This window comes from Antedon bifida, chromosome 1 (assembly GCF_963402885.1).
Source record: "Antedon bifida chromosome 1, ecAntBifi1.1, whole genome shotgun sequence".
NCBI lineage: Eukaryota > Metazoa > Echinodermata > Crinoidea > Comatulida > Antedonidae > Antedon > Antedon bifida.
The window spans coordinates 7,251,854-7,266,260 of NC_136226.1; the positions used below are offsets into that span (position 1 = coordinate 7,251,854).

The 14,407-nt window shown below is 30.1% G+C and overlaps 1 protein-coding gene across 1 annotated transcript; it reads left to right on the forward strand.

Moving 5' to 3' along the window:
* Window positions 1-432: 432 nt before the first annotated feature.
* Window positions 433-12,609, forward strand: LOC144853252 (uncharacterized). The gene is made up of 3 exons (XM_078711113.1): window positions 433-895; window positions 4,796-4,800; window positions 11,856-12,609. Exons 1-3 carry the CDS (start codon window positions 433-435, stop codon window positions 12,117-12,119), a joined length of 732 nt encoding a protein of 243 aa, XP_078567239.1. The 3' UTR covers window positions 12,120-12,609.
* Window positions 12,610-14,407: the final 1,798 nt, after the last annotated feature.

Here is a 14,407-nt window from a genome sequence, read left to right on the forward strand (position 1 = left end):
TTCAATATTGTTTTTAGAGAAATACTTTCGAGTAAACGTTATGATTGTATTATGTTTTTTATTGTATTAATAATAATCTCTGGGTGTATATGAATCTAGTAATACATAGTACGGGACTTGACAATGACCGCACTGCTGGAGAGTTAAGGGATCATAAATTCTATAAATTTGGTCGTTATTAACTTAGATAGGCGTTCACAAACAGATGCCGACAATTTCCTGAGAAACCCTAGCAAATTACGAGTGGCGATTAAAACCACAGCTCAGACCAAGTTTTTGCATTGACAGCATGGCGATTGAAGCCCGCTGCGATTCCATAAAGTTACCTTAACTCATTGCGCGTGTTATAAATTCGAATTATCAATGAATGTTATTATTTGATGCTATTTTTGTGGCTACATAACTGAGATACGATATTTTTTGCGAGTTCTAATGCAGCAGTTAGGAAGAAGTACATTTTATGATCAATCTAACATAAACGTTATGGACACCTCACCATCACAAGCGTTTGGGACAAAAACTTGTAATCTACCATCTCCATATCAGTCAAGAAACGCCAGTAGTTTTATGCAAGTTTCCGCAGGCAGTGAAAGAAGTGGACCTTACCATGCATCTTTTCCATATACCCGACCAGACTGCCGTTTTATGCAGTCATCAAGTGACGAGCACAAGGCGTTTCGTTCTAGCTCTCTACCTTTTAACGCCAGCCTAGAGATGTCAAGTTCTAGTCATGATCGCCCCAGCCCCATGGATATTGGAACGCCGTTTAGGTATCCTGGAGGTATGAACGGCGCGTCAGCGATGTACAATGGGGGAGCATCTCAAGGGCAACACCATGTACCGTACCTTAACTATTCACCATGTGCAACATCAGCAAGCTATTTTAATATGGCAGGTAAACCTATTTTGTTATACTATTGAGCTATATAATGTAGATTCTATATAATTAAACGCTTTCACACGTCTATTTTAAGAGCGTTTAATGCTTAACTTGTAAAAGACATAAAACGAACAATCGAATATTTCGCTTTCTCTAGATTGGTTTATGTAGCCTGTGTGTATACTTTAAAATGAGCAATTTCAGTATTATGTTTGATTAAAAGGACGTCTCTGAAATATTATAATCAATTATTTTTGTTAGACATACATACGTTAAATATTAAGCGTTTAGTATTAACAATATCGATACCAAGTTGTTTCAAATCTCTACACATCATGGTTATGATAAATTCCATAATTTAACTTGCTTAAAATTAAAATTTATTCTGGGGTACAGACATTGCTATTCCATTGGTGTTGTTGTTTTTAATTATATTATTGGATGCTATTCTAACAATGTTAGAAATGTAATATCTAAACGACAAAATACATACAGTATATAACAGTTATTCTTATATCTCTCTTATAAAAACATGCTTATCTATTTGTGTACAGTACTTAGACAATGATATATTGTTATATAGCCTACACTTAACTTGCTAAGCAAATTAAAGGATAGCTATTTCCACATTGTAGGCCTATTTACAGGCTTTTAAAAAAGTCTAAAACGTTAAGAACAATGGATAAACTATTTACTATCATTCAGAAGTAACGTTAATTGATATCTTGTTATATTGGTTACTCATTGATATAATCCTTATTATCGACACATAACTTAAATATGGCCTATATTATATTTTCTCGTAAAGTTGTAATTTCGACTTTGTCGTTTTGTGAGAAACGTCAAACGTTAAAATGATGCGCGAAAAATGACACGAAACAAAGATGATGATAAAATGTTTCTCTGTAGGAAAATATTACGATTTTTTTTCTTCAAATGTACGTATTTGTATTCAATTAAATGGATGATTTCAGCAAGAACCGTTTCATAAACATGTTAAAAGATATTAAATTTAATAGCGTTATAAATTCGTAATATATATCAATATCGCCATTCCCCAAATGCTCTACACGATGAGATTTGAATCGTTGTGCATTTTGTTGTACGCTATAAAAACATAAAACTATAAAACGTCATCGTCTATGACCTAATGGAAAGAGTCTCAGACAAATTCAACATAAATGAATAAAGTCCAGGACAATTAAGCTTAAGCCGGTGTATGTGAGCGACATTCTAATTAATGTCTACTCAATTATAAGTGAGGGTGATTCCTCTTCCAATGCTCTTTCACACGTGATTCAAAAGCAAGCGTTAATAATCATTAAATTAAGTCTTAGTTTACACAGTGCAAAATGCAGCGGGCGTAGGTTGAGTAAAATATATAGGTAGGATTACTAAAACAAATTATACACCATTGTGTCTATCGCAGCTACATTTTTGAAATTCATTTTGAAAAAGGAAAACAGCTGTAATCCTAGCAATCTCAGTATAAAATAGTATAGTTACAGGCCTAGCTGAATGAGTGTACCTCCTATGATCAATTTATTATCACGGGTTTAACAACATATTCTATGTGACCCTCCTCATGTGACCATGTCGTCTTGGATGGTTGTGATAGGCCATATAAAAACGGCAATGCTTTTTGTGTTGCAGCTTAGTTGTAAATAAAATTCATTATTGTATCTTATAACCGTTTCATAATTCTACTAATAATGCATATTTGGTGTACCACTCTATACTGCTGCTATATTTATATTTCATGTTTAGTACCAAAAAAGAATTTTAATTAGAAGTTCTTACTTAATTGGTTTCTTACACAGAGGAAACATCTATATCATGTGAAACCTATTATTAATATGCATAGTAGCCATACCCTAACATAAACTTAATTATTATCATTTTAATAGATATTTTGTGCATACAATTTATAATTTCAATCTAGCTTTTACAGTTCATTGCGCTACGGTGAATCACGTCTGATGTGTGTGCGTACACTTTGGGAATTTAAATTTGAGTTTTCTTACAGAATGTATGGACGAAGAGATATCATCGTTACTTACAGTGTTTTAGTTATTTTTAAGCTTGAAACTGGGCATATCAGACAATAAATAAGTGTAACCAAAACATATAACAATATAGCTAGTGAATACAGATAAATGCAAACTCAGTGAATGATGGAAGTTTTTCCAAACATACAGCCTGATGGTTCCAAGAGGCAGGCCTACATATGTTGTAGAAATACGACATAAAACAGGCCCTACTTGGTTGTTTCCAAACATTTTAATTTTTTACACTACTATAGAAGTGCATTAACAACTGAACAACCGAAAAAGACACATGAATTTAGAGAGAACATGGTGGGAGGTACTTTGACGTATCAAATACCAATTCAATTGTAGGGATTGATTTATATTGGTATATTATACTCATATGACTTTTTAACGCTTTGTATAATACACCTAAACTTCTCTGCTAACTCCGTAATATTTTAGCATTTTTTGCTATCCAATGTTTTAACATTTGTGATAAAGTAACTTTTGGTAAGACTACCGTAATTGTACGATTTTAGGCCTCTCTTCTCCTGCCTAATATATTAGTTAGTTGGAATACTCTCATACTCCTCCGTGTTTGTTTCGTCAGCAATGGAACTAGATATATCAAGAAGTATAGCACAACGCAATTCTAGTTTCTTTACTTATTTTCTTAGTAAATTCAAATTACAATTTAATCCGGAATTTGCACAAATTGAAACTAACATAAAATTGAAATTTCCATACATATTAATCAATAATACCAGTATTAGGAAGTTGGTGGAATGGGACAACCCAACCTGGACCTTTAAATCAAAACTTTTCATTAAGAAAATTATATTTAGTAGAATTAAAAATGATGTTGCTTATAGTAACTTTTCAAATTCGCGAATATATAATGTAGACACAAACCGCCATGGAGAGAAATATGCCCACCATCTTGTAAATTGTGGTTAAATGAAGTAACATTTTCTCTGGCAATTTTGTTTTTTATAGCACATAACTTGTTTTTACAAGATGCCTTTTCATGAAATTTTGTGAAAACAAACATTTTAACGATTAGGCCTACATTAAACCTTAGCCATTTACTAAGAACTTTCTAAGAATGTTGAATACATTGGTTGATTATTAATAACGAAATAGCAAAGCAATTGTTGAAACAAAAGTCATGTAACACAAAGCCTAACACTTGTAACTGAGGGTAACTTTTTATTGGACCATTAGAAGAAGATAATAGTTTATTTTTACGTTTAATATATAAATATCTGATTATTATACATTCATAAGGTGTCTTTCGTAAGCGCAGAAAAAGCCGTCTGGTAACTCGAAATCACCATAATACCACTAAAATGATTTTATTGCATAAGGACAGCACAATGTCTTGGTTTCATTTAGAAGTATATAACGCTAAATAATTTGTTTATCTGAACATCTGGAATTTAATTGTAGAAACGGTCTATTTTATTTAATTTTAGATTTTAGAAATCAGTGACTTGAATATTGGTTTTCTGAACTCGCTCACATCGCCCACAAGAACCGTGCACCATACCTAGATGAATTATAACGAAAAAAGTCCGAAACTTGATCGAGTCGAATGGAGTTACTCGGTTCCTCCGGTACTACATGGCCCTATGTGTTTACTACAACGGCTCCAAAAAATCATTTAATGGGAAGGAGAAACTGGTTGAAAAGTTTGCAACCAGTTCTCTTTTAACATAAGATGATCTGATGGTATCAGACAATAAGACCATGAGAAAAAAGATATGCAAATGTCTAGAAGAATATTAGTCGAATTTAAAATCTATTACAATATTATAAAATTAGTAAATTGTAACATAATTGTTAGGATTGATTTTGATTACATCCCTGACTTTTTAAAAGTTAGGAGATGTTCTGTATTTTTGAATTTACAAACATTTGTTTGAATACTTCTATATAATAGGCCTATGTTTGGTAAAAACTTTTTCATAAATATCTTCAAAATTCGATTAAGCATGACATCGTTATGTATTGGGTTTTTAGTAAGCAATGTTTGGTGAACTGTGTTATAACGGATACATTTCGGATATGAATAAAGTGACTGTTACATGTCCTTATAAACTTTTAAATTCCAATAAAAAATACAATTTACCCTATTTCCCACAATTTTATCTGAATTTTATAAATGTACCTAAAACATCTTACATGTGTTAGTTATGACAAGCAAAACAGAAATAACATTGTTGGGTTAAGTAAATAAAATAGAATAAATACTTCTTGTATCATGTTGTTGACTTGTACTTTCTACAGACGATAGTGTTAGCCAATTTACACAAATTATAGATGTAAAATATTCCTTTTAAATAATCATTATTTACATATTGTTAATTTTGTGGGCGTTATGTTTATTTTATACAACACTAACAAAGTAAGTTTTCTTTGGCCTGACCGTGGCGAAACCAATGTTTCTTATTATCTGCCACAATATTTAGAATAACCTATCAACATTAATATATAACATCAGTCTGAATACTTAAAGTAGTTTACAATGATATAGTTCAATTAATCCGCTATATACATTTGTCATTTATAACCGACATGATGTATCAGTTGTGGTTAAATAAACACTAGTATATATAGTAGGCCCAGTTGTTTTGTCTTCCTAAAATTTCACAGTACAGGTTTTTCCCTAATTTTTGAATTTCATACTTATACCAATTCGTTAATATGTATCTTATGTTTTTCTGCTTAATTTGATATCGTATAGTTGTATACCAATTTTACTTCATTTCATGTGTATTGCTTGTTCTATTTTTCTTGTATTAGTCTTATTTTTTCCAATTTTTTAATGAAGGACTGTTTTGTCTATTTATAAATTACATAAAAAACAATATTGTAAACATCTCAGTGAAATTCAACACTTGCTTAATTACGGTTTAATGTGAAGCCAAAACAAATTATAAGAACAGAGGTCTTGCGATTGATTTGTTATTACATTCCTTTAAATTAATTATAACAAAATACAAAAATCAATATATTTCAAATGAATTAATCTCGCTACTGAAAATAAACATTCTACACGGATCCGGAATAACGGATGATTCTGTACTTTTGACGAGTTTACTGCCACGGCCATGTTGGGGCTCAATTACCATCGGTCTGGTCAATTAAACGTTCCGTAAAGTAAGTGTACTTTTCTCTTTTCTGTCGGCTTAATATTGCACATAAAATATTCTATAGCGGTAGTCAATTATGGCTTAACCATAACTGTAACAAAAGACATGGTGATGAAAGAGTGAGATATGATTATAATATCAAGAACATTTGTTGTCTACTTAGTTTACTTGATGATATTAAGAAAGATAACACTAAATTTAGTAATCTGCATAATGTTTACGTAATTATATCTATGACCAAAGCGGCAAACATTGATTTACATGTATTTGTCCATTGCATGTATTTTAAAAATGGTAAATGACAAAAATAGATTACCGTTTTTATTAGAAAAGGAACGTTTGGTTACACTTTCTATTAAATAAATAAATACTTATTAGTACTAATATTAATTCTAATCGAGTATTCACAGAAAGAAAACAACACATTGATAATCCAATGGATTGAAATTAAAGGGTTATATATAGCAATATAGCATGTCGAACGCGTAGTGACGGTGTGCGCAGAAGCAGAAACTTACAATAAACTTTGGAAAGAATTCCACATCTCAATTAAATACAAATTTAGGCCGGGTTTTGAGCAAAGTTTGCCATTGAATAACTTCGATTTGAGACCAGAATTTATTTTCATCTAGGCCACAAAAATTGATTTGTAATTGGAACGTTATTGATTAAGAAATACGTATGCTACGAATTTGTTTTAATGTATGTCCTTTTTATTTTGCAGTGATATTTTCAGTAATGTATATCCCAGGAAAGAAAAAAAAGACACAATGCATTTATTAGAGGCCTAATGTATAATTTTTGTATATAATTACCGAATGTACAGTGCTTTGAAGTAAATAATATTTAATAACACATGCCTCATATCATTTTAAAGATGTGTATGTGTAATATAAATTCTTGTAAATTTCAAGAAGTACAGTGACTGTTGCTCTTGATAATAATCTATTAAAAATTAAATATAGTAATGACCTACTCTTCTTCAAAGTTCATAGTTATCATCCGGTTTAGAAATCTTGGTTTTAGATTAACTTATCATGAAAGCTCCACCACTGTTGTGTCTCTTTGTATTTTTTTTCAAAGTTATTAACATTTTCAGGGGAAATGGTATCTGTAAAAAAAATCTACTGTATTAACTAAAATACATTTCAGTTGGTTACCTATAGGATATCCAATCGGACATTAACCTTTATGGATGAAATTAAAATCAACTTAAAAATGATTCAGTCATCTAGTCTTGTGGTAAACAGTTTCCCAACATTTTCTACCAAACTTTTTAAGGAGAAAATAACTTTTAAACAACAAAATAAGAAATGAAGCATGCACTATTATTGTAAAAGATTCGTAAACAAAAAGAAACAAACACCCAATAGTATAACACAAGATAAAATCAACATGTCACAGTGTGTTATATAAGTATAAAGGTGAAGTATAATAAGCTTATAATACGAATCTATTTTCTTGTATTATTATTGATGTTCCTTTGAAGTTGCCGAATTAACTTGTACTGTTATAACGGATTAACATAGCGGTTTTCCGTTCTGAGGTCTATTTTTTCAAGGACTTTGTCGCGGCACTTTCACCTATATTACTCAAATACAGTATACACATTACTGTAACGTTTAGTCTTTACATTATGATAATGATTTCATAAATAGCCATAAATGTGTTTATAATGCATGAACAATCAGCAAGGAATTCTCATTCTAAGTGAAAATCTACAGGATACATCATAGACTTTTACATTCGGTCCATATTTACAGTAAAGCATTATATTTATTTATTCTATTAGGGCCTATATCGCAGAATGTAATACTTCAAATTGAGGAGAAAGAGTAATTAGAGAGAAAAGTTAATAGAGATCAAGTAAAATTGTCCATTCTTAATTTTCTAATTATAAATAAAAGTATGAAATGCAAAATATATTGGATTTACTGCAGAATATAATAATTTATATAATGAGTTATGTTTCTATAAATATATGTTTATCTACAATTATTACTAACCCTTACTAACAATTGATTTATATATATGATAATACTAATGAAATGGTTTATTCACATTGTTATGTTGGAAAACATAACCCAAGCATACAGTAAAATGAAAGGAAAAATAGTATCAAATAAAACGTCATTTTAACGTGACAATTGCTATTATAATTTTCTTTTGTTTCAATAAAATATTTACATAATGTGTGCAGAATTCGTAAATCTGTCCAAATCTGCGTATAAAAAGATGCGAGATTAATTTTTATGTGTCGGAATTGAGACTTCAATTACTTGAAGAAAACACCTAAATACGTGTTTAGTTCAATGTGGCAATCCCTTTAGTAGTACAATAAGTTCTATATGGCTATTCGCTCGTTTCGTGTATTTATCAGACATATCGTCAGCGACCACGAAAAGAAAATGCGTACAAATGTTTATATTGTATGGATTGTTACGCGCGCATCAACTCGCCCCTTTTTGGTGGCATATCATGGAGGATTTAAGATAGTTTAATGAGATTTATCATTGGTTTATCCTGAAAGGCACCCTTTAGGTTAAAAAAAATATAAATTCGATGGCTTGAATACACTATTCTATTCCAATCCAGCGGATTAATCAATAAAAATAACATTTATTTCCTTCATTCATAAACAAACATAAATATAATTTCTTATAAATACAAATATGAAGGAGGCAAAGCTTGTGCTGAAAGTGCCAAAAGAAACTAATACTCAACAAATGCAATATGTGTACACAGAGCATAATAATCATAGTTACTATTCAAAATAAACTGAATGCTCATGGTAACTATAGCCAAAGTCCAGTGATAACTAGCATAAGAAGAAATAACTCTTCATCAAATCAGAAATAATTATGTTCATTTTAAATGTTTTTCTAGTTCCCGTTCAAAACTTAGCCAGAACAAACTTGGTTGAACAGGAAAAACACACCGATATCATAACAAAGCTAGTACATGTGGATCAAATATGGAAGAAATAACTTCTCCTATTCTGAAATTTTCGTTCAAAACATAGGCCTAATATAATTATTTAACTTGCGCACGGAATCAACATTAGAAAGAAATAACTAAATAATCGAGGAATTGCTGCATGTAGTGACTAGGTACGTGAATATGAATATACAAAGATAGACATAGTTTATCTTCCTGATTCTCAGTGCTGTATCTCCACATACTACAATATTTGCCCAGTATCATAGGAATATTTGTTAATACAGCATCTCATTTGTATCACATGTGATGCCCGTAGTATCAGTATCAGTCAGTTTAGGTTAAAGGTTTGGTGCATGGTATAATAATACATTTTGTATTATCCAATTTTCATGATTTTGTAGATTCTAGATACATTACAGTTAAACAGTATGCACAACCCTGTTTATAATTTCATTACCTAATACTGTAATATAAAGAATTACTTTTTCTTGCCGAAATAATGAGAAAATTATAAGGATAAAGCCATTTTACCCTAATCGTAATGTGTTACGGAACCACGTACATTATCTTTGTTATGGTACTACTATAAGGCTCGTAAAACAATATAATATTGTTATACTTAAAAGTGCTATCACCATTTAACTTATCTATAGAGTTTGTATTGGAGAAATATTTCAAAGATATGATATTTAATTTTAATTGTTATACCATCAATATTTTAGTTAGCAGTCTGGGTCAAGCAAATGCCGACTTTGTACTTGTCCCGGTTAGTATTTTATATGTCCATGTATACATCAAGTTCACGGCTCACGGTGTCCAGAAGGGCAGCGTACTTTTCTTCATGACGTTGTACTATGTATAAACCAATCACAAGCGACGTTCAGTGGTATCTGATGTGTCGGTATCGTTTGAAGTTCTAAAAACATCGATCATTATTATAGTTTAGGCGCATAAACACATCAGTGTTATATTTTATTACATCACGAAAGGGACATTGATTGGTATTGATTGGTTTGGGGTGGTTAACGTTCGTTTTTGTGGGTCATCATGGCGAAAAAAGGAGATTTAATCCGAAAACAATGTTATAACCGAACATAAACTAAAACTTGATTAATATAATAACAAAAACCAGGTTTTATTGACATAGTGGTTATATTCATGGATTAACTTAATAATAATATTAATAATAATAATTAATGTAAAAAAATAATTATTGATGACATTAATTGAGAGAAGGGTGAATGTAAAACGGTTGATTTGAAACAAAATGTGTTTTTGTTTTAAAAACAAATGTAGAAATAGCTTTTTATTTCTTATTGTTTTAAAGTTATATAACTACACATACTTTTATCCTCAAATTCGCTCATTCAAAAACTCTCAATCCTTACTAATTTTTAATCATGTACCAGTAAGAAAACTACAAAGAAATATCGACGAACTATAACATAGACAAACCTGATATTTATGATTTATAGTCAGTTTAATGTTTTTAAACTGCCTTTAACAGATATACTATTAGTACTTATAACCTAACATAAGTATAAACAATTATAACTTTGCTGATTAAACTACCGATATAAAATATTAGAGAAGTACTTTATCAACATATGTTTTTTCAATACTTTTTTCAATATTTTTCCAACGGTTTCTAAATATTTCTTTCTTACTGTGCTTATTTTAAAAATAAAATAACTGGCCTATTGTGACTCCGTAATGTAATTGTACTAAACGTTGTTGTTTTTTATGTTTTAGTAATTCACTTTTAGTATAAAATCAGGTTTGCCCTATTCTGGCGAAATTGTATACTCAATACATTGAGACACGTATATATTGTCCTTTGAAAACAATATTTAAAAAATAGTGTTGCTTTTAATGTCAAAGGATTTATTGAACAAAAAATTAATTTAAAAGGAAAAAAAAGCCTACTTGGAATTGGTTAAATTTAACTAAATTGTTGAAAAACGAAATCATTACTTTTGTTTATTTTGTTGGGAAAAATGAAAAACTTTATCAAAACTACAAAAATCGCATGTAGGCCTATTCGAAGCTTGATTCTATATCATTGAATTCCCTCAAAATGTGGGTGACAATATATCTTTAAATAATTTTTTTCAAACATTTTTTCTCAATGTAAATAAACAATTGTCATTATTATTATTATAAAATCAGAAGTTTCTTTCTTCAGGCCAAAGTGCTGTATTTGTATAAGTTTCTGCTATAATGTTACCGCATTATTTCTCTATACCTCATGGTTTTAGTTTTTATCTTAGCCTACTTAAGTAATACTTTAGATACTTAAATTTGTTGTGTTTCGTTTATTTTTTTCAACTTTGTTAAAGGTGGCTCATGACTCAACAACTTTTTACACTGCCATACAACAATTTGTGTTTAATTGATTTCTATTAATTATATTCTGTGTTTCCTGTATGTTGTATGGAAAATAAATATTATTACCACTACTCTATCTTTCGGATTTTAGTTCTTCCACTTACTTAACTTGTGATAAACTGAACTGAACGAAATATCTTACTAAAATAATTATCTTACTAATTCAAGTAGGCTTATATACTGAGAAGTGGAGAAAATCTTCAAAGAACAATATTAATTTGATAAAATTATAAATATAGAGCTATTATAAGATTTTAATAAAAACTTATTTATCCTTGCTCTTGCCAAATTGTGTTTACAGGACGCCCTCTGGTAAAATAGAGAATGTGTGGGAATTTCTTCTACAGTGAGTTACGATCGGGCCTACTTATTTATATAAAATTATATTATCGTGGATGTATAGATTTATATTATTATTGAAGTATAGATTTATATTATTTTCTTTTCCTTTTTTTAATAGAGGGAGGTCCGCCGGGATGGATGTTCACATTCGCTACATTTCCACGACGGACTAAAAGAAGGCCGTACTCAAAAGTTCAAATCTTTGAATTGGAGAAAGAATTTCAACTGCATCAATACCTAACACGTGATCGACGCGCCAGACTATCACAATCGTTAACGCTAACAGAGCGTCAAGTTAAAATATGGTTTCAAAATCGCCGAATGAAACAGAAAAAGTTGAATGAAAAAGAAAAGAAGGAAAAAGTTTCATCAGTGACGTCATAACTTGATAATGATTTTAGCGTGATTGAATCAAGTAGAACTTTAATGTAAGAACAATACGGTACACAAAGTGACAACAATAATTGAGGTCTGTATTATATGAGTAGATATACTTCCAAAGTAACATGAGAATGTTACTTTGCTTATAATATTGTATGATTAGTTAATAGAGTAATTAATTATTCATATCACATGATGTGCGATCAAAAGAAATCAGTAAATTAATTGGTAACGAATTGTTAGACTGGATTCAAGTTGGGATAGATTTCTACCTCACTCGGAACCCATTATAAAAAAGGTTATGGGTACAAATCATGCACATGATAGTTTCAGAAACGATAGTAATAAAGAGGAAATAATCCTGATCAATATTTAGTTATTATTAATTAATTATTTTCATAGAAGAGGCTTAATATACCAAACGCACAATAAACTGATTTGTATATCTGGGTTTATTGTAAATAATAGTTCCAAACGACTGCAGTGTAGTGTGCTTTACTATTAGAAACGTTTTGATATCAAAGCTTACGCGCAGCTCTAAGAAGCATTCTGCGTAAGGTTTTATTAATCGCTATTATGATTGGTGATCCGGGAAAGATTGAAATTCAATCTTACCCGATAGTAAAACCTAATTTTTTCCTTTTTCATTTATACACAAGAAAAACTCACAACAAACTAACGTATTACTGTACTAGGTTTATATTATAAAATATACAAGGAAAGATTAAATTTCGTTCTTCCATATTTATATTCATTGAAAAATCATGAGTAAAAATCAACTTTCTTGGTAAAACCTTCTTTTCGTAGACAAGCCATGGCAAACGCACAAAAGTGATATGGTATGGATATGGTATATTGTAGGCCTATGTTTGTAGTTTATAATAACAATCATCAATTGTATAAGACTTATACATTGTAAAAGCAGGTTATAGAATTCAATGCTGTCAGATATAGAACCTTCCTTCAAGGCAGTTGATAAGCCAATATACACAAAATACATATCTGGGTTTATAATAATTGACAATTTTGAAAAGATGACCATTATTGTCTGTTTTTCTTTTGAAACATTCACATGATATGTCAAACGCACAGTTAAATGTGTTGGTTTATAGTGGAAAATTTAATATTATTTTGTTGTGTATTATCAGTATTATTGTTTTGCTGTTCTGTTTCTAACCGTTTATACAACATTGTTGAAATATCAATGCTATAAATAAAAAATAATAATTTATATACTATAAATATTGAGCACCTTTCCAAAAAAGGGGAGAAGATATGTTCTCATAATTCAAATGATGATGTGTTGTATTGTACCTCTGTGTAAAATGTTTGTTCAGATTAACTGATGATAGAGTTTGTGTTTGTGTAGATCCATTCGGCCGAACTTAGCCCTAATTTACTTTTGCAAGTTGTAAATTCACATTCAATGTATTGTAAATAAACAGTGCTCCAATTGGCGCGTTTTCGTTTATATTTATTGATGGTAAACTTCCATGTGTCATTCGTATAAGCATGTGTGAATTATTATGGAATGATAGTTTTAAATCATTGCCAATTACACTTACAGTGTAACGCATCCCCACAACCTAATCGGCCTTGTGATAACTTCCAAATTATAAAATCTGGTTGTTTGTTATTGATTCGTCGTCTTTGGTGACGTCAAACATTGGCTAAAATTAAATGGAAGTAGCCACAATAAAAAAGGAGTAGGCCTATAAGGTATAGGAAAATTTATAAAAAAAAATATATGTATTTATAAGTTTTGAAGGTTTTTATTTAAGTAGTAGTTTTGTTTAAGTTTTATTTGTTCCGCTTAAGTTTATTTAACCCAAGGAATAGGAAAACCTTGCTTTAAAAAAAAAAAATTATTTAAAAGTTGTTAAATAAAATATGATGATAAAAAATGTACGTTTTCCCTACACCTTGAATTAGCATGCATCTAATAACTATTCAAATTCAAATTATTTAGGTAAATATGTAATGTTAAATGTTGATATGTGTTTATTTATTAGCACTACCCATTTAACTCATTGATAATGGTTACGGTATCGTCATTTAGAACATATTGTACTTATAAAATAAAAGTATATCAGGTTGGGTGACTATGCTTCATCCACCTATGTTTGCAGTATTTTCTTTGTGTTCAAATTTTATCTGAATTATCACAAACTAAAGCAAAATATACGTTATATGTCTAAGCAGGGAAGAGTTAATTTAACTCTTCCCTGGTCTAAGTGTCTAGTAAAATATATCTCTAATTAATGTTTTCAAAACAATGCTGACAGACAGTA